Here is a 22,893-nt window from a genome sequence, read left to right as displayed (position 1 = left end):
TTGCATTTGTTTTACAAATTGAAAATCCAATAAAAACTTTTTAAAAAAGAAAGATATCTAGACAGAGTTATCTTTGAAACTTTTCAACCCATCTTGTTTGTGGCAAAATAAATGTATCTTGTCTTATTGCTTTTGTTCTGTGGAAGTAAAATCTGAGATGTTTATGCACATCTAGGGTGTGGAGGATGTGCCCTTCTTTGTTAATGTGATTAGAGAAGAAAACAGGTAAACTGATTTGCCAGTTTAGATTGTACTCTGAGGCAGTTTTGGGAATAAAGGAAGGGTCAATTTGAAGAGAAGCTTAGTCTTTATGAAAAACTAAGTACAGAGAGGAAGAAGATAAAGCTTGCAAGTCTGAAATTCTCCATGCTGATGTAATGACTACCAAGAATAGAGGTTTCCATAACAAAAAGTTTAGTTCTGCAGAAGGGACTGGTTCAAAGGGGGCTCCTGTCAGAATTTCTAGAACAACATTGAGGTCCCAAAGAGGAATCAGGTCTTCTGTTGGAAGGCATAGAAAAAAAGTTTCCTTTCAAAAGGACCTTTCATAATTTGTGAGATTCAAGAGAACAAATAGGAAATGGATGCTAATTTTACCTTAATCGTAGAGCAACTAGAACCAGCCTCATATAGATTTAATAGTAACTCCAGGACCACAAGAATGAAATCAGAAAAGGGGTCTGTATTCTGATTCCAGTGCATTATTTTATGAAGCAGGGAGAATGTGAAACACTGTCTGTGAAAACAAAGGGTATTTGGCCATCAAATCAAGGGAACTGAGAAACCATATGGTTAATTTCAGGTTCTGTAAGTTTGGGTAAAGCTTCCCAGATGTGTGTGAAAGAAGATCCTAGCAAGGATCTAGAAGCCATGGTCACTTTATTATGTGAGGCATGAGCAAGGTAAATCAGATTTGCCTAGGCTAAAATGGGGCAATGAAGATCATTGTGGCTTTTCATGCTGCTGCTTTCTGAAATAAAATGAGATAAGGGGGAGAGGTGAAGTCTGGTGGGCCACTGACAGATATCATCATCTCTCTGAGACTTTTGCTGTAGAAGGATCATGGTGAACTAGCTGCTGCACTTGGTGTTGAATGAGGACACAGACAGATGACAGTGAAGCTGGGTGACTCTGGATTGAAAGACCACTCATGAGGCATCCAGATGAATGTGCAGAGCATGTACACGAGACAGTTTATCCTCTCTGGAATATGCATTGCAATCAGAAAGTGATGCAAAGCATTTACCCATTACCCAACTCTCATGGCCACTCTGCAAAAGGAGTAGGAGTCGGATCCTTCTTGCTTGTTTAATTACCATATAATAGACATGTTGTCTGTTGCAATGGAAATCATTCACAAGAGTAGGAGGTCCTGGACTTCCTGCAATAAAAGGGTAACCAAAACCATTTCCAGGATACTGATTTGAAGACTGGCTTCTGCCTAAATTCAAGATATCGCAAAATGTCCCCTACCTAACCATCTGTGTAGGAACAGCAAAGGGCCACCCAACACCTATTGAAACTGTTGGAGATGTCAGTAACCATTTCAGATAAGTCCTACACAGATGGGTGATGCATTTCATTACTGGGGGGGTGATATGAAATTTGGGACCACTGAACACTGTGCATCCATTGTAGTATCTGCATGTAACATCATACTTGAATAACTATGACTATTGTTGAGGCCATCATCCCTAAAACTCAGACTATCAGAGAAGCCATAGGAATGAATTGAAACAGACATTGGAGCTTCACTCTAAGGGACTGTATTTTGCTTTGAAGAAGACTACCATGCAGTTTGTGTCCAGATGTCAGCCTATTACAAGTATGGATTCAATTGGTTGAGGCTTTTAATTTTAATATTTTACAGAAATACCCAAGGATAGGCAATGCTATAGCAAGTAATCTCTGACTGTGACAAGAGACTCCCTGGTCCAATCAGGAAGGAGCCAATCATTTAATTATGGGAACATCCAGATCCCTCTGAGTCTGTGGTGGACTATGACTACTGTCATGCATTTGGTGAAAACCTGGGGGGGGGGGTGCTGTGGTGATACCAAAGGGCAGGACTCTAAACTGAAAATGACTGGCTTCTAGCTGGAAGTGCAGGAACTGCAGAATGCTTTGGCAGTTTTGGTGCAGAGGTAGGCATTCTGGAAGTGTATGGAGTTCATCAAATCATTTCCTTTCAGGCAGGGCAAATTCACTTGCACCTTGACCATTCTGAATGGGGTCTTCTTAATATATAAATGTAGGTTACTGATGCCCAGGACTGGCCTGACTTTCTTGTTTTTCTTTGGAACTATAAATAATTTTGAATAGATTCCAGACCCTCTCTGGTTTGGTGGGACCTCTTGGATGGCTCATAGAACTGCTTTTTTGGCCATTTTAATTTGATGGGGTGGAACATCTTGGATCATCTCTCACTGATGAGGCAAGGAGTGGTAAAAGGATACCATTTAATCTCTGGATAGTTTCTCTGTCACCCAGACATCCTGCATGATGGCCATCCTTCTAGTTGAGTGGAGAGGTAAGCAAACCCCAACTGTCTACTAAGGTAAGCCCTCAGGGACATTGAAAATGTTTGCCCAAAAAAGGTCCCTGAAATCTATGATTTCATGGAAGTCCATGACCTCTGGGTCAGCATCCATTAAAACAGCCACCTCTGCCACAGTCACCTCCATCTGATGTGGAGTCAAAGTATTGCCACTGAGATTTCTGAGACCATAGAGATTTGGCCCCCTTCTGATTCCTGTTATAGGATCTTTGAGGGGTTTCAAATTTGACACGTATGTCAAACAGCATTTTACCTTCCTGCTCACACCTCAATAACTAATCTTTCATAATATATCTGAATAGAGCAGAGCCATCACAGTTGGCACTGGTGAAGAACACCTTAAAATTGTATGCAAAGTCACAAACACATTGCCAGTCATGACACCTCATGGTAATGCCTGTGCCCACTGCCATGGCTGTTCCATTGACTGAATTATGATAACAGCCACATGAAGATGTTAATTATATTTAGCATGGTATCCATGGTAGCCTCCAACTGTTTTTTTTACTTAGGCATGCATGGCTTTTGCTCTTCTAAGTCTCTTGGAAAGCAATTAATGTGTGTTTTATAATTCAACATTGTCAAGGCTAACATACCCAAGGTGTATGCTTGCTTCACTATTCTGCCATTGTATCAGACTCCAAAATGAAGCTAGAAGCCATGTCCCAGAGACTATCAGTAAAAACCAAAGGAAACTTTATTGTATAAAAACCAGCACTGAGTGCTTTTGTCAAATGTAACCACAACTTCATCAGAATACAAAATAATCAATGCAATGCTCACATTTAAATACTTTCTTTCCCAGTCACATGATAATCAAGACCAATCAAAGCCCCCAGTTACAAAGTTATTTGCATTAAGTATGAGTCCACAAAATAAGTTTGTTAAAGAAACATACACTTAAAAAAAGAAGAAAAATACAGACTTCGCATAACCCAGAAAAAATGTTACACATCATATGAACGTAACCTTAAAACACTAGCCAGTGATAGTCCATCATTCAAACCTGGTGATGTTTCAGCATTTAATCTAATTTGCCATTTAAGTTCACACAGCTCAAGTAAATCATCCCAAGGTCCCCCTCTACTATTCTTTGTGACAGTGTCTAAAGCAAAAAATAAAAACTTGTAAGTAGGAAATTTCGATAAATGTCTAAACAAAGTATTAGAATCCTTTTAATGGCTCACACACTGTGTCTGAAGTACAAAATCCAATGAACAATGAGTAGAGGAAGACACAGAAACGGCTGCTATATCCAGTTCAAAAACTTTTACTTCAGTGCACAAACAGTAACACAAGCGCTTTCACCAAATAGGCATCATCAGGTGTATCAAAAAGCACTAACAAGTACACACCCTTTATACAAATTGAAAATCACATGACATATATTTAAACTAAAAGAGACATAGTACATTTAAAAACACATAATGAACATTTTAAAACACAGAATATATATATTTATAAAAACAATGAAACAAGCTGTATATCTTACTTATAATATTATATTGTTAAAACTATCTCTTTAGGAGTCTCAGCTTTAATTTAGGTTTTAAAGGAACAGACTCATTTAGTCCATGCCCTGCACCCCCCCCCACTCAACCTTACAATCCAAGTGGATTCCAGATCTTCAGTTCTATTACGTATATCCCCTTGTCTCACATTCTCATAGACTCTAGCAACTACTAAAACTGAAAACTGTGAGTAGAGTCAGTGTTCAATAGATGTTTGGCAAGTGCATTAATACTATTGCCCTTGTTAATATGGTAAATATGCTCCCTGATGCAGGTGCACTGTGATTTACTGTTGTTTTGGGTAAGTATTCACTTGCCCTGGGAATACTTACACAATTCGTGATTTTGAGTTTTGTCCTCATCTCGATCTTCTGGTCTTCGGTATTGTGGCTTTTTGGGATATAGAAGTAGACCCATATATACAAGCATGAATATATTTTTAGGGGTGCAGGTAGCAAAGCAGCTTACACAGGGATATGGAGAATAAAGTCTGAATTCAATTTCACTCAAAATGAAGTGGAAAGTCAGTAAAATGATTACTGCTTGGATGAGTTAGACTGAGTTAGACACACTTATTTTTATCAGACTACATTCTTAGGCTGTTAATCTGTTGTCTTGTAACTGACTGCTGTGATACCTTATGATTTGTCTCTTAGTAGTTGTGGAAAATATTCAGAGATGTATTCCATATTGTGCTGGGCCAGTAAAATGAAAAATGCACTGAAGTGCTACCATGTAAATCAGTGAGTAGTATGCAGTATTATTAGCATATGTTACACATTACTGAACACAGATAAGGCAGGAGGAAAGTACATATATAAATACATTACACAGCCTGAATAACAGGACTGTTAAAATTCAAAAACAGCCATACTATGCACCAAAGCATCCTTTGAAACTGCAGTATATCACAGTTTGAAAGATTTTCATATAAACAGATAGAGTCCTTTCTGCTACTATGGAAGTATGTCTTCCAACTCTTTATATATTCTGCACCATAGCACATATACAATATATACAGCACACGCACATACATGCATATGTAGGACATATACAGTATATATAGTAGATGCACTTAAACACACACATGGTACATATACAGTATATATACATATATTATATATATATATATATATATATATAGAGAGAGAGAGAGAGAGAGTGCAAACATACATGTGTTCACGCACATGCACATATATACACAGGACCGGATCCAGCACAAGATGACATAGGCAGCTGCCGAGGACCCAGTGCTGGCTGGTGGGCCTGGCCATACAACATTAATTAAAAAAGAGAGACAGAAGTTTAATATTTAAAAAAACTATACCATTTGATATTCCTGGCAATTTCCCTCTCTGTGTGCCAGCTCCAATCAAATTGGCTCAAGGCATCAGCCAATGAAAGATACTGGTGCTGACATGCAGAGCAAATATGATTTCAGGAATTGGCATGTAATTTGAGTGAAGCATTTGCAGTGAAAAGGAGATGAAGGTTTCTCTTATTTTTTGTTCAGCATGAACAGACAGATGGTTGGACTGCTTGCATTAAATTCCTGTTTGCTAGCATCCAAACCTTGTTTGCTGCACTTAAAGAGCTTAGGCTGTACTTATTTTTGAAACAACTTAGGTAGATAGGTGTGTGTGTGTGTGTGTGTGTGTGTGTGTGTGTGTGTGTGTGTGTGTGTGTGTGTGTGTGTGTGTGTGTGTGTGTGTAAAATGCCCCACTTAGAGTGCACTGTCTAGTTAACAGAGTCATGCAGAATCAAACTCTACTTTAGGTATAGCCAAGAGCCTTAATCCAACTGCCAGATCTCTGTCAACTTCTTTTTTTTGTTTGTTTTCTTTGGTAATTTACTCAGGGTTACAGTCAGTCAATGTCAGACATTAGAGTTTCATAGTTCTTGTGGTTCAGAAAATATATACTAATGCTAAACATGATGTTCTGTTACCTTTTTAAGTGTGTTAGAGTAGTTTGCTCTTATCTATCTCTATTTTTGCAGAACATCTCTGATTTGCCTCATATTTATGTCCTGTTCTTAAGCAAGTCACTTATCCAGACAGTGATGTGGGCCAACTGGAAATTTGGGCTTGGATCCTCAATGGTTCCCTGGACTGCAAGCTTAATAATTATCTATGAACCAGAGTATTTATGGTGTAAAAGACAATATGATAAGGAAATTGTAGTAAAGAGAAGTGTTATCATGTGAGTGTTTTATTAGTTAGCTACAAATAATTAGCTACAAATAAAATGGACAGCATGAAGTCAAGAGTTTAATCTTAGTATTTTAACTATGAATAAAGGTTTAATTTGGCTTGTTTTTTTTGAAGACGCACAGGTGTGAAATGCATGTTTGGGCTACAGTAGCTTGTCTAACATTTAGTGCAGATGACTGAGGCTATGAACTGTTAAAGAGCTGCTTCCTGTAGTACATGGTTTGAATCTATCAACCTCATTTGTCTTCTGTGTGACTCTGTCAAGTTACTTCACCAGACAGTACTCCTGGGCTTCTCCAGAAAAGGGTCACTTGTGTCCAGTGGGCTATACCAGGCTGTTAACAAATGCATTATACATATGTCTTTTGAATTCCAGCAGCCTTTTTTTTATTTATGCTTTGTTGACTAAGTTGGAGCCTCTTTTCAGGGAAGACCCAAGATGGTGTTTATACTTCTGGGAGAAATTTGGCTTACTCTTTTTGATAGTTGCTTTGGGATCTTTTTACATCCATCTGAGCTACCAACAACTCAAGCAAATGGGGCCTCAGTTTAACATCTCATTAGATGGACAGCATATTCAGGAGGCAAGCACCCCCTTTATGCTGCATGGCAGTGTCAGCAATGGATCTACCTGGTGTGAAAACAGAATCCATAACCTTTTGCACTAATGGCGAGTGTGCTACCTGCCATGCCACTGACACTGACAATGTCATATAGTACTTCACTACATGCTACTTCAGTATGAATCCTAGCACATCATCATCATCACCACCATCAGCCCCCTTTTTCCCATTTTTCTTCATGGAGTTGGGCTATCATGTTAACTGTCGCCAACTCTCTCAATTCAGTGCCACACTCCTGCCTTCTTCAACACTCATGCCTGACTGTTGCAGATCTCCTTTCACACAATCCATCCACCTCTTTGCTGGATGTCCTTGCTTCCTCTTACCTTCTTCCTATTTGTCCCAAATCTTTCTCACCAGATTGTCCTCTGCTTTTCTACACATATGCCCAAACCACCGTAATCTGTTCTCTTTGATCTTTTCTGCAATTGGAGCTACTTTGGCTTCTGCTCTTATGTCATCATTTCTTTATCTGTCCCACAGTGTACATCTACCACCTTTCTCAGGCACTTTATTTCCATCACCTCTAGCTTCTTCAACTGTTCTGCCTTTACTGCCCAGGTTTCACTACCACACAGTAGTACTGGTCGCACCACTGTCTTTCAGCTTCTTTGGCATTCTTCTGTCATAGACTACACCTGATACTCTGTGCCAGTTGGCTGCAGCCCCTCTGATTTTAGCTTTGACATCTTTATTCAGACTACCCTTCTCCTCAACTACCCGTCCCAGATACTTGAAGCTTTTTACCTTTTCCACTATCTTCCCTTCTATGTCTATTCTCAGCGTCTTCTGATTTCTCCAATTTGCTGCCATTACCACTGTCTTATCTGTGCTTAGTTTCATCCCATGTGCCTTCAGATTTGCATTCCATTCTCCTATTCTATGCTGAAGTTCTAGCTCAGAGTCTGCCTGAACTGCCACATCATCTGCATACAGCAGCTTTGTTGATCCATCCCCTTCGACCTGTTTGCTAATATAGTCCATCACCAGTATGAACAGCAGTGGGCTCAGAGCTGAACCCTGATGTACACCCACTTTCACTGGGAGGCCGAACACTGTTCATACTTGAGTCATTGGGTCCTTGTACATAGCCTGCACTAATTCTACCAATGCTTCTGGGACTTCAAACCACCACAGTACTGCCCAGATCAGCTTCCTTGGGACCTTGTCATATGCTTTCTCCATGTCTAGGAATGCCCAGTTGGACTCTCTCTTCATCTCTAGATTCTTCTCGAGTATCTGTCTCAATGCAAACATCGGGTCAATTATGCTGTATCCTGATCTGAATCCAAACTGCTCATCTCCCATCTTACATTTTACTACTCTGCATATCTGTTTATCAATCACCCTCTCCAGAACTTTTATACAGTGTGATAGGAGTTTGATGCCTCTGCACTGCCCACAGTTGTGGATGTCCCCTTTGTTCTTGTACACTGGCACAAGTATGCTTATTCTCCAGTCATCTGGGATATGCCTTTCTCTCCACACTGCTATTAGTACCCTCAGGAGCCATTTCTCCCCTATCTCACCCAGCATCTTTATCATATCTGCTGTGACCTCATCTGAGCCTGCTGCTTCCCTGACTTCATCTTCCTTAGTGCTGTTCTTACTTCTTCTAGGGTGGGCTCCTCTTCTTCTCTCATCGTGGGTTGTTTCTGGGGCAGTACAGCTTCTGTGGGGTTTTCTTCATTCAGAAGCTGCTGGAAATACTCCTTCAATCTGCCTTTGATGTCCTCTGGACTGGTGAGTAGGTTGTTGCTGGCACCCATTATGAAGGGTGTCTGACTATCTTCTTTATCTTTCTGTCTTTGCCTTGCAACCCGATATAGTTTCTTTGTGTCCCTTACTGAATCAATTTCCAGAAGGTGATAGAGTGCCTCCAATGCCCTATTCTTTGCTATTGCTACTTCTTTCTTTGTGTTTTTGTTAGCCAGCTAGTAGTCCTTCCTAGCCCGGTCAGTCTTTTCTGTCTCACACTTCTTCCTGCACTCCTTCTTTTTTGATGACTTCCTGGACTTCTGCATTCCACCACCAGCTTTCCTTATGTTCCTTATTTCCATACCAGGCTCGGCCACATATCTTTTCTGTAGTCCTAACACATGCTGTTTTTAGGCACTGCCATTCGTCTTCAACTCCATCTATTTCCTCCTTTTCTTGGGATGCTAGAGCCCTGAGTAATTCCTTGAACTGTTGTACTTTCTCTCCAGTCAACTTCCAGGTCTTCAGCCTGGTCTCTGTTGACCTTAGAGCCTTCTCTGACCACTGCTTGCAGCTGATTGTGGCAACTAGTGGTTTATGGGGTGGGCCGACTGTTTCACTGGAGATGACTTTGCAATCATTGATTCTACCCCAGTGCCTTTTCCTTACTAGGAGGAAGTCTACCTGAGTTGCATGTTGACGACTCTTGCATGTGATCTTGTGACTGTCTCTCTTTCTGACCCATGTGTCGGCTACTATCAAGCCATTTGCCAGACAGAAGTCTAGAATGGCTTCTCCTTTTGTATTCCTGTTCCCCACCCATCGGGACCTAGGCAATCCTCATATCCTATTCTGTCTGTCCCAATATGCGCATTCAAGTCACCCATTATCGACACCAATTCATGTTGTCCTGCTTTATCTAGTAGGTCCTGCAACTGCTGTCTGAATGCACTCTTTTCCTCACTATCATAACCCTGCTGTGGGGCATAGGTTGAGATTATGAATACTGCCCTATCATTACACTGGAGTCTGACTGCCATGAGTCTGTCATTAATTCTGATGATATCCCTTACTGCCTTCTGAAGCCTCTCTCACCACAATTCCTACACCATTTCTAGCCCGCCTTCCACCTGAGTAGTAGACTCTGGATCCCAAGCCAAGTGGCTTTGCTACACTGCCCTTCCATCTCATCTCTTGGATACATAGGATGTCCAGTCTCCTCCATATCATCATGTCATCCATTTCCAAGCTGCATCCTATTAGTGAACTTACATTAAGCATAGCAATTCTCAGTTCATGCTTGGCAGGTTGGTTGATTTTACGTCCAGCTTTCTCTCAACAGAGCTTTCCCAGGTAACCCAGGCTAGCCAACTAGACACTGGCCAGTCAGTAGCTTATTGACCCAGGGCTGCTGGGCTTTATGGCGAGCACATACTGGCCAATAGGGGCACATATACCCCTCCCACCATTAGCAAGGGTCCCTGGCGTGGGTGAGAGTAAGCCAGATCCTCAACACACTTATCAACGGTAACTACCATTCCCATTTTTGGCGACATTAGTCAGCACGACCGAATCACCTAGAGCCATATTTTACACCATCGAGTGGCTAGCCCTGCCACAGCGTGCAGTCTTTGATCCATGTTCTCCTATCTTGAGGATACTGCGCACCACAGTAGATGCCAAAAGTGGTTGGTCTGTACAACTCTTCCCCCTATAGGGCACCATGTAGATTTTGTGCTGCTGCCCACAACTCTATTACTGGTGAGTTTGAGATGGAAGACCTTAACCACTAAGCCATCTGGTCTCATAGTCTGCCTTATTTGGAGTGATGATCAAAACAATCTGATCCTAGCACATCTCCTGTAGTTTAATGGATTGCCAGATGTGTTATGTGAGTTTCAGGGGAACAGAAGTGTACTGTTTCTCCTGCTTAGACTGTTTTCAATTTGAGAGTCTTTTGTTTTGTTTAAAAAAGGTAGCAAGTGAATTTTTATGTAAAATTTGAAATATAAGGTTTAAATGAAATCCAAATTTCTTGTAAAAGCAAAGAATTAAACAGTATGTACACTGATAGGCTTAAAAACTGTTTATGGTAATAAAGGAGAAACAGCCAAGTAATGAGATACTGGTATAGCTATTTGGAGGCTTAAATCATTACCCTACATAGGGCCCTATTTGTCCATGATTCAGCATTGTTTGAAAGTGTATGCTGAAACAACACAGTATTAGCCATTCATGTAGGTCAGACCTGTGCGGAGTGATATCAGAGGTGATAGTTATTGGTGATGACAGACAAGACATAGAGAGGTCAAAAATGGGATGCAGGTGTCCTGCAAGCATGTAAGCTACCCTCCCCACCAAAAAACAGTATGCTGTATGCAGTAATATTTCTGATTTTTTGTGTGATTTGTGGGATGTTGAACAAAGGCTGCTGTAGCATTTATATTGTCTGTAATTGTTTTGCTTTATTCATCGCACTATAAGAATGAATGGGCATGTGTTGTATAATATAGTCAAAACATGTTGCATTTTAGTAATCTAAATATGTTGCATTTTTATAATATATTTTTGAAGTATCTTCTTTGCAACCTCCAGCAACTGCAAAGGGATTGACATTTCTCATGTCACATAGTCTGCCTTATTTGGAGTGATGATCAGAACAATCTGATCTTTGGCATTCTTTATGTAATTATTGTTGCTTACTACAGTGGTGCAGTTTTTTCTACACGATCAAATTGTAAAGGATTTTTGTATTAAGTTAAAAACTGTTAGTCTACAATTAGTACAGAGAACTAAAGCTCAAATTTATTAATGAGTTGCTTACAGGTGCATTGTTTAAATCCTTTTACCTTTATTTGCCTACTGTGTGACATTGAACAAGTCATTTAACCAGACAGTACTTTGGAGCAATTGGGAATTTCAGCCAGGCTCCTTAATGGTCTCCAGGACTGCATGCCTAGTAACTATCACCTTTTTGTCATTGTTTGACAGCCATTCCCTATTGCATAGCTGATTTAGTTCAGGAAATGTTATCACCAGCACACCATTTTAATGCACCATAGGCAATTTATTCTTCAAAGGCAGTAGTTACTGCATTTGTAAATGAAGCACTGAAATGCAAAGTTGTTTGCAGCAGCAACCCCTGAATTAGTGATAGTTCTCTTTAATATGGAATTATTCAGATAACTTTTACTTCTGCAGAAATTGTTCATATTGGCTTAGGATATGTTATCAGGTAGTTAACATTTCTTGTGCTTTCATAAATACTCTTCTGTTTAAATTGTCCAACACATGACTGGGTCTTATGGCATGATGTTAATGATCTTCACACAGTTTCATGTAGTTCATCCGAAGCCACCAGTAAAATACATAAAGGTTATTTCTTCATAACAATAAGGGGTGTATATAGTCAACAAAGTGGCTGTAACTGCTGGTGGGTATGAGGACTCTGTGGATGAAAGTATCTTATACTGTTACCATGTGGTCATTTTTAGACCGTCGAAAAGGAAGTAGAAATATACAGAACTGGAAAATCTTTTTACACTACTTATTAAAATATTTAATGACTTTTATGGATTATGACTTTCAGAAGAGTCTTGGGTAATAAAAATTATGGACAGTTTGTCTTGGTGCTATAGTTGACCATTCAGCAGTCAAATAGACTCAACTTGGTAATGACATTCTCAACAAAGTGCTAATCCATTATCTGGTAGCCTACCTACTAGAAAAGTACCGTTAATGAATAAAATGAATAAGCCTACCAGTAAGAATAGGATATGCTGCGCAAGTTTTGTTACAATGCAAGAAAGTAGTTCTCTGACAGGCACAGACACAAAGTATGAACAGCAATTAATGTCTTAGAATACTGTTGCTTTAAAAATGAGGATACTGAAAGGATAATTTTCTGAGTAAATAACTGGATGTATTTTTGTTTTTGCAGCTCTAATGCAGACCTGGAGTATGACTTTTACAGAGAAAATTTTACAGACAGGTAAGCAAGAACTGCTTTCTCGCTATTGCTTGTAAGGTATGCAATTAGTCTTAAATGCGTGTTGGTATTGTTTCATATGTCCTTAACTATCCCAGAGGGTAAACAGAAAGTAGAAATTATCATCCTAGGGATGGCAGTCATAATGATATTCTAAATAAACAAGTCACACATTCATTTGTGTAGAAAATGAATACATCTAAGTGTTTAACTGCTGCAGTTTTAAACAACAAATATGAGGTATTTTTGATTATGTAGCAGAATAGTGAATGTCATATATGTAAACATGATGTTTCCAAAACCCATGTTACTAAAATGAAAATCTGTGCACCTCCTTCAAAGACAATGTAACCTTGCTAAAGAGAAGACACTTTCACTGAAACTACAAAAAAAAATAATAATTTCTGTGGTACAAAGCCTCCCTGTTCCCTACATAATATAAATGAAGTCTGAGGCCATTGCACTTTGGAGTAAAGGGGCTAACACCCGTATAACAGCTGTCAGTGATGTACCAGAGATAAACATTCAGCAGACTACATCCAGTGAACTACATAGACCTAAGCAGCAGTTTCCCTACTGAGCCTGTGACAAAAGCAAGTTTAGAAGCCTGCTTTGCAAAAGTGCTCATTCTTTATAGCAAAGAGTTCTTTCTATGTGGCATAAACTTACAAACCAATGAATTAACTCCACTAACTTACCAATTTAAACATATTTATTGGTAACTGCGGTGGTCATTTCTCTAATATTCTGGAGGCATAGTCATTAGTTCAGCACTAGGAAAAAATCTGTAGTTAAAAATACCATTTTTCACTAAGCTGGGTGCATTAAAGCAACACTCAGTGAATTCATTTTTAACAAGATGAACTACTGATCTGGCGGTAGACTGTTTTTCTGAGCCTCATGTAGCAAGACTAAATGACCTACAGAAAGTATTGTGCTCCTTTCTTTTCTTAGTGAGCATGGTTGTTCAGTGCATTGCTTTCTCATTGTTTGCTTCATATGTATTGTAAAGATGTTTGTGTATGTGTTCAAATTCTCCATTTTTATTTTCACTCTAAGACTGCAGCACCTCAAAAAAAAAAAACAGTTATCTTAAAAATTCATAGTCACTTTATAACTGAGTTTGAATGACACTGGAATGAAAATAATAAAGTAAGAAGTTACCTTCACTGATGATGCATGGAGTCTTGCCCCATAGCAAGATAAAAAAAAAACTTGCTTTACTTTTTTAAGAGTAAAGTATTTGCATGAAATTACTTTCCATGTGACTACTTGTTTTTGGATTAGATGTGCACTTGGGTAAGTAGTTTTGTGCAATAAATGTTTTTGTACTATACCAGTGCTGCCTGGATTTTTATAATCCCTGCATTGTTTGGACCTTTGCATATTTAATGTATATTAGTAATTGTTTTAATTTTAATTATTCACTTTTATGATCCTGTGCTTTGTATTTATTATCATTATTATTGTTCTTGTTATTATTAGTATTACCTGCAAATAGTGTTATTATTACTAAACACTGTAGGTGGGCAAAGTTGTGGTTTCCACCTCCAGTTACCCTGACTGCTTGAGCATACTACCAATGAAATATACATTTTTATTTTTATTTATTTTTTATTTATTTAACATTTGTTAACCGGGAAAGTCCAACTTGGAACAAAGCCAATTTTCAGCAGAGGCCCGGGGAGAAACACTCCAGATGCATGTCTTTTTTATATACCTTATATTTGCGTAATCAAGAATGGTCGGGTTGGAGGTATGTGTATCTGTGTATATGTCTGGTCTCTGGCCATATCCATGGCAGTGGCAGTACTACCATGCTGGGGAGACAACTGTGGGGAACTGGAGAATGCTGCCAGCTTTCTCTGGTAACTGTGTGTATATGTGTGTGCACATGTATGTAAAATAATTTATGTACAGAGCAGTTGCCATGTGTTAGGGTCATTGGAAGACACTGTGTTTCATAGAGTGAGACAGAGTGTTGAGTAGGAACCTGGGGTGGTAGGCCAGAGAATCAGCTCTGTAAATGATCAGTGTGCAAGTCTAGTCTGGGTGTAGGTGTTCAAAGCTCATACCTAGGACAGCAGTGTATATCCTCTTTGTACTCTTGGGACTAAGTTATATTTAGTGAATTGCATACTGAATCCAATTTCTGGTTACTTTATTTTAACCTGTTATATGCCAGTGCTTTGGCTCAAGAGACCATCCTGTCTGGTAGTCAGCAGGCCTATTTTGGAAATTGGGGAATATATTCATGACCATAAATCTTGTGCCTTACATACCTGGGAGCACACTGGTTGCCAGTGGTGGGATTCAAATCCCCTCTTTTGATAGCCTGGTCTTCCACATACAGCTAGTAAGTGGTACAATAAGTCACATTTTGTTTTGTTTGGTAATGGCGGTATTCAAACCCCCATCAGTGCCAGTTCCCTACATACTGTTGGCAGTGTATCCATGACAGTCCCCCTGCATTGGCAAACACACACACACACACACACACACACACACACACACACACACACACACACACACACCACAAATATGCACTCCGTTGTACAAAAAATTAGAGCTTTCATCAGTTTTCAGGTTTTCAAGCTGGATAACATAGTTTTTCATGACTTAATAATAGTGTTCAGCAGCTGAAAAGGCTACTTTTGCTAGGTCAAAGTTGATCAAAATGAATCTTTTGTCTTTATTTTTATTTATTTATTTTAATTTGCTAACCAGAGTAGAGCAATAATCCAAGTGGAATTTTTTTCTGGCTCAACCCGAGATCTTTGTCTGATTAAGTGACACTCATAGTGTCATACAGTAAGCAAAATAGAGGTTGGGGGGGAAGCAAAACATGAACTACAAAAATCAGCTTGTTAACAGATCTTAACTTTAATCCTCTGCAGTACTTTGCAGAAAGATTCAGATTCAGTGCATTTCATATCTGTACACTGACTGACTACCATTTTTTATTTCAGTCACACAGTATGTAAATGGTGAAAGGGCATTCTTGTTCATCTCATTTTGCAATTACAACAGAAGCACAGTCATTCAAGCCCTTTAGCATTTGCATCACTTTTCTGTAGTTGCGAAGTTTAATAGCTGTAGATGCTGTCTGTTTTTTCCATGCTCATGCTGGACTTTGACTTACATTAGTGGCATGGTAGGACTTGTACTACTGGTTTGTCAATTCTGCAGTCGTTTGCATGTGCAACTACATTAATAACACAGTAACCCATCACTTAGGTGTCTCAGTCATTAGGTCACAAGGTTATAATAATAACTATTGGTGACAACATACAATTAAGATGGTCAGGTTTTCCAGTTAGGGTCACCAGAAAATTACTGGTATTATTAGCATAAGGATATCTAGCAAAATAAATTTATCAACTTCCTTGATGTCTCCTCAATGTGTTGTTTTTATCAGTATTACTTACCTGCTGTCTGTAGAAATTGCTATCATTTCCCACCATTATTTTCCTAATAAAGCTTTCCCATTTAAAATATCTTTTGTTCATAAATATTTGTCTTTATAATTAGAAAATCTACTACTCCCACCATCACTAATATAGAAAGAAGACTGAATCTGATGGGGAAGATTTACATTCTATTTGCTATTTGTGTTCTACTTGTGAGTCTTTAGGCTTTTTTGTCAAGATTTTAATTCTGTAGATTATAAACATAATAAGAATGTATTTAGAAATATGTTACATAAAATAGTCAGCTGAAACAGACCAGGTTTCCCATTCCATAGTGGGCCAAAGTGCTACATATTCTGTTTGTAGCAAAATGTGGAAGGGACAGCCAAACTTGTCATAAAAGAGCAGAGAGAATCTGGCATCACATCCCCCAACACACATGTGCATGTGCAATATGATTCTAAGAAAATTCTAAGAGCCTATTTACATAACAGGTATGCAACCTCATTCTGCAGAATCTCAAAGTTGACTCATTTTTGCTGTAGCAGAGCTACAGTACAACGTTTGACCAACAAGAGGAGCATTACAGTCAAGGCATGGTGACATGTCTATAGCACTGTATAGCTGCACCTTTTGCTCAATTAGCATAAGAATGGCAGCATAGTGGCCACCTGACAGACCAGTGTAGGTGTGTACAGCAAAGTGCTAACCATGGTCTTTATATAAATGTGGAGAAAACAGGATAGCCAGGAAAGGTGGGAAGAGCAAGCTGAGGAAAAAGAATAAGGTGAACTATAAGGTATAAAAGGTGGTGGGAAGAAAGGAAGGAAGGAAGGGAACTTTTTTGGAAGGGAAATGCTTTACAGATAAAGTAGAGAAGGTGGTGAGGAATGGCTGTAAATGGGATAGAAGAAGAAGGTCAGGTAGCAGAGACAGTCCAGCAAACACAGACTAAGACAGACAGGATCATTAGACATGCAAATGGTGGGGAGGACTGGGGTTGGACACAGACACATAGAGGACTGATAAGTGAATATAGGGTGGGTTGCACAACAAACAAAGAAGGGGAAAAAATCAAAAGATGTAAAAAAAAATCATGTTTTGTTATATAGATTAGCACTTTCATCTCTCACAGTTCACCAAGACTTCATTTGAGCTTCCAAAACCACTTACAAAAATGTTTAAATAAAACTATTGAAAGGTCGTGTGACCAGAATTTACCAGTAAACAAAAGGATCTCATTTATAGTACACACCACAAAATAAAAAAATCATTTAACCCTTGTAAAATTATTAGCATTGAAAGAAAGTTGCTATAGCAATTTTTTCTATTTCATCGTATTGATATCATTTGCACCCCTAATAGTTGATTTAAAAAAATTACAATAAAAAAAAGTTTTTTAAATTAGTACTCATCTGTATGTGTCTGTAAAATCATTGTTCTTGTTCTTAGCCCTAACAGAATACTGGTGTTCTAAGATGCATTGACAAAGCATCCTAGTGGTCATTCCAGTGTAGAAGGACTCACATACCATGGAGTTTCCCCTTTAAATAATAAATGAACTATTGCACTTAAAATGTCCTTCACCACCTTTGTATTACCTGGTACTTGAACATGTAGCCCCTCATGAAAAAACCTGCAAACTATGCATGCTCCACATGTGTAAGTACCAGAGATCTCAGAATGAAACATGTCTAAATCAACTTTATTTATTTTACATCTGATTACAGGGAAAGTCCAACTAGACACATGTCCTTTTTCAGTGGAAGCCCGGGGAGAAAAGCTCCACATAGTACATACAATTTAACAAATTTAATTAGACTACACAAAACAGCTGATACAAGGTAACAGAGTTTATACAATCATGATGTATATAAGTTTACTAGAGAAATCAGTTATAATACAAGATCATAGGATAGCAAAACAGAGGTTATAACTTTTCATAGGTATATAACTTTATATCATGGGAACTTTTGTCACTTTTTTCACTGGTTTATCCCCCATTATTTTAAACAATACTTCAATGCCTTGCAAAATTCTTTAAATATTTAAGGTAATAGATCTAATATTGTAATCATTTAATGTGAAATTTTAACACAATGCATGAAGCTGTTCCTTTGAACCAATTACAGCATTGCTAACAAAATTTCCCAACAAAATAGGACAATGTTTTCCATCCTTAACATCTTTAATGATTTTATTTAAAGATGCTCACTATATCCCATTTCTAGAAACATAGTTTTTAGTTTAAGTAACTTGTAATCATAGTCTTCTTTGCTACTGGTAAGCCTTGAAGCTCTAACCAATTGTTCTTTTGACAACGTCCAGCTTTACATGTGTGGGACGCTTGCTTTGAAAATGCAAATAATCTTTGTCAGTACAAGAATTGTACAAGAATGAAAACCTTTCCTAGTTTCATCTGGCACAAATTAATACTTTCATAATTAACAGAAACTTGTAAATCTTAAAACATCAGAACTATCATTCATTACCTGAGCAAAGGAAATGAAGGACACCTTGTCCTGCTCCTACAAACAAAACAAACAAAAAAAAAACATCATCAATGTAGTACATAACATTTTAAAGCCAAATATCAGCTCACATTGTGCTGAAACAGAAAAAATGAATGTCCAAAAGTTAGAATTAAATGGAAGCCTGAAAATGAGCCATGATGAAGACACATTCCATGGATAAATTGATAAATTCAATGTTTAATATTGAATCAGGAACATACAATCATAAAAATAAATTATACTTTGTTATAGGAAAGTACTTATTTATTAAACCAAGAATACCTTTCAAAGAAAATGTTTTTTAGGTTTTAAGATACAAACTTTAATTAATTTATGCTAATTTTGTCATATGATCCATTTACTTATGTATTTAAATACAGGCTAATGATTTGTCTAACAGTTCTGATGAAGTCCTGCATTTTTGGGACAAAAGCACTAAACGGTTATGGTTGTATGTTCATGATTCAATATTAAACACTGAATTTGTTATTTATTTATTTATTTATTTATTTGTATTCGTTTACTGGGATAGTGCACTGGGCCAAGGTGAGCCCATTTTCAGTGGAGGCCCGGGGAGAAAAGCTCCATAAACAAATTATAAGTATTACACAGTACATATATAGTATAATATGGGACAAGCAATATACATATATTATAAAGCAAACATTGCTATTGTGCAGCATAGTACAAATTCAATACAGCACCATACAGTGGAGAACTTCTAGACAGTACATTCAGAACAACATGCAGTAGTTCAATACAACCCCAGTCATTGGTGGGCTAGATCATAGCTATTAACAATAAAAGTCAAACACGATGAATATACATAATATGCAGTAGATCCAGTTGGTGATGGGAGGAGTTTGGGGTGAAATCTATGCAAGGTGAAATATAGTACTGTCTAGGTAGAAGGTTTAAAGAGTAAGGTCAATATACATAATATGCAGTAGATCCCACTGGTGATAGGAAGAGCCTGGAGTGAAATATATGCAAGATGAAATACAGTACTATCTAGGTAGAAGGTTTGAAGAGTAAGGCCTATTGTCAGAATAAGCAATAGGGTGTGGTTGAAGGCTAAACCATAAGGGAACTTTAGAAAGTCAGAAACACAGTCTGGTGATAACAGCAGCTAAAGATATAACTTTAATTTAGAGTGAGTAAATGTGGAAGAATAGTCCATCAGAGTAGTTAAATACAAGCCTCAGGATATATAGGGCAAGATAGGGAATACATAATGAAAGGAGGAGGCGGGGGAGAGGGAGGTCAGGTTAAAGGAACTACAGCCTTTGTACAGTTGCATTTCCATAGTGAGGAAAGGTGTTGATTCAGGGATTTCTTAAAGAAAGGGGCACTGCTGATAGACCTTATTGAAGGTGGGAGAGAATTCCAAAGTTTGGCTATGGTGAAGGAGTAGTGCATTTGTACTGCTGCATGGGTTGGTTTCACTACATTTAGGAGTAGTTGGTTAGTGCATCAGAGAGTTCTGTTTGATTGATATTGTGTGAGTAGAGAAGACAAGGAAGGGTAGTTAGATGGTTTGTAAATAAATTTGTGTGCAGTGTTTAATTGGATAAGTGACAGATAATGTAGTAGTTCCAACCAGTTTAGTAGGTGCAGAGATGAGCAGTGGGGAGAAGAATAGTTTGCATTTGTTATAAATTTAGCGATTTTATTGTAGCATGATGCTAGTTTGGATTTAGAGAGGTGTGGATATTGGTCAGGAGAGGTGCACCATAAAAAAGAGATGGTAGTAGGAAGGAAGAGGAGAGATAGTTTTGCGGAATGGTTGAGAAAGTGTTTGTGTCTATACAGGGTGCCCAGTTTTTGGTGTGTTTTTTTTATATTGGTCTGAATGTGTAGGTCAAATGCTAAGTTTTCATCTATGATGTCACCTAACAGTTTGGTGTATGGTACGACCTCAATTATAGTGCTGTTTTGGGTTTGGATGGTGAAGTTTTCCTTGATTAGTGGAGTGGAGTTTTTGGTAGAAAAAGAACAAGTTTAGTTTTCTTGGGGTTTAGGGCAAGATGTTGATTGGACATCCATATCTCTGTTATAGTGAGGGCATCTTGTGTGAGTTGGTGTAGTTCAGATGGAGAGTTGGCAGTACAGATGATTGCAGAATCATCTGCATATTTGATGACAGTATTTTGAGTAAGAGAGGTGTGGAAGTTATTGATAAAGATGCTGGGCAAAAGAGACCCTAGTATGGATCCTTGTGGAACACCTGTTGTTGTGTCAAGGAAAGGAGAGAATACATTTTGCCATTTGATTGACTGCTGTCTGTTTGTGAGGTAGCTTGAGAACCAGTCTGGGGATGGGGGTGAGATGCCTTTGCCAGACAGTTTAGTGAGAAGCAGAGAGTGGGAAACCATATCAAAGGCCTTGGAGAGGTCTAAAAAGAGAGAGGAGACAATTTTTCCATCATCTTAGGCCTGGTTAACAGTGTCAGAGAAGGATATGAGAGCTGGGATCTACCTGACTACATCGACAGTTCAGAACAGTGAAAACGACTTCACCAACACCACATAATCGACAGTTCACAAACACGACACCTCATACACTCGACACATCATAACAACAACAATCAACAAACAAAACAAATCCCCTGTCCAAAAACCACACACACAACACAAGCACACCACAATCCTTACAAACCAACACTAACCCTTACATACACAACTATTTACAACCCTAACCGAAACCCTAACCCTAAGGTCCGTCACTATCGCACACTCACCTAACCCGTGCCCTAACCCTAACTCACTTAACCCGCCCCTAACCCAAAAAATATCACTACTGCATCCTTACCTAACCCGCGCCCTAACCCTAACTCACTTATCCCACCCCTATCCCTACAGACCGTCAACATCGCACACTTACCTTACTCGCACCCTTACCTAACCCGCTCCCTAACCCTAACTCACTTATCCCACCCCTATCCCTATAGACCATCAACATCGCACACTTACCTTACTCGCACCCTAACGTCCGTCACTACTGCATACTTACACATCCTTTCCCCATCTCAGTGTTCTCAGCGTCGGTGTTCTCCTCCATCGGTCTTCTGACTTGTCGATCTTCTGGCGTCGGTGAAGTCGTTTTCGCTCTTCTGAACTTTTGATGTAGTCAGGTAGATCCGAGAGCTGTAGTAGTGCTATGGCCTGGCAGAAATCCATGCTGAGTGAGAGAAAGAATTTGGCTGTGAAGCTCATAGTGAAGGTGGGTGTGGATGCATTTTTCCAGAATCTTAGAAATGGGTGAGAGGATAGCAATGGGTCAGAAGTTGGAAATGTCTGTGCTAGTGCCTCCTTTATGGAGACGCAGAATATATGCCTTTTTTTTTAAATAGTGGGTATGTAGGATTTCAGAATACATCTGTTAATAAGTATGCTGATGAGAATGAGATAGGCTGTAGAACTGGCAGAGATTTGTAGAACTCGGGAGGCAGGTTGTCTGGGATTTTGGTGCAAGGTTTGAGTGTTTGAAACAGATTTTTTATTGTGTTGTTGGGGTTGGTGAGAGAGAGAGAAGCTGATGGAAGGGGGAGTATGGGTATGTTGGGTGGATGGGTTGGAAGGAAAGGTGGCAGTTAGATTAGCCATGGTATTGATGAAATAGGAGATAAAGAGTGAAGCTATTTCAGTGGGTGCTTTGACAGAGTTTGGGCAAGGATTGTTACTTGACCCTGGGTTTATTAAGGAATTGATGGAACTCCAGAACTTTTTAGGGTTTTGCTTATGGTGATTTTCTAGGGTAAGGTAGTGATCTTTTTTGTCTTTTATGACTAGTCGCTTTACTTGATTATGGAGTTGTTTATATTTTGTCAGGTTGGCGTCATTTTTGCTTTTTTGCCAGTGTTTGTATCCTTTGTCCCTATCAGTCATGAGCTGTTTAGTGAGTTTTGCGAGCTAGGTCGCATGATTAGGTTTTACCTTAGAATAAGTGAAGCTTGGTTGTTTAGAAATTGAGAAATGTAAAGAACTAACCACCTCATCTAGGGGAAGAAATGTCAATGTATTCCAGTTGATGCATTGAAGAGTGTTGTTAAATGTGGAAGGGCAGAAATGGGATAGGTCTCTAGTTTGTAGTAATGGCTGCTAGGTGCTGGGGTGGTTTCTTTGAAGTATGAAGGTAGATAGGTGATTGCTTATGCTATTGGGGAGTGTTCCTGTGGATGCAATCTTATTTGGGTCACAGACCAATATCCAATCCTAGATAGAGCCACAGTTATTGCTTTTGTTTGGTCTAGTTATGTAATTAATTAGTTTGGTAAAGGTATGGAGGTCGATATTGGAGGCGGGATGTTGGTGGGAGATGTCCAGCCAATTAATATAGATGTCTCCTAAGATGCTAGTTTCACAGATGCAACATTATGAT

At 38.8% G+C, this 22,893-nt stretch overlaps 1 protein-coding gene across 3 annotated transcripts in view; it reads left to right on the top strand.

Moving 5' to 3' along the window:
• The window catches only part of LOC122809662 (RNA-binding Raly-like protein), a 904,169-nt gene that overhangs the window by 500,041 nt on the left and 381,235 nt on the right, over positions 1–22,893 (top strand). For all 3 annotated transcript variants that reach the window (XM_044081323.1, XM_044081321.1, XM_044081322.1), the window contains exon 3: positions 12,543–12,593. In XM_044081323.1, coding sequence (XP_043937258.1) covers positions 12,543–12,593 — 51 coding nt within the window. The remainder of the gene's footprint in view (positions 1–12,542; positions 12,594–22,893) is intronic.

The sequence above is a fragment of the Protopterus annectens genome, chromosome 8.part0 (genome assembly GCF_019279795.1).
Source record: "Protopterus annectens isolate FY-2018-M chromosome 8.part0, PAN1.0, whole genome shotgun sequence".
NCBI classification, from domain to species: domain Eukaryota; kingdom Metazoa; phylum Chordata; order Ceratodontiformes; family Protopteridae; genus Protopterus; species Protopterus annectens.
This window is presented reverse-complemented; position numbering and strand designations above follow the sequence as displayed.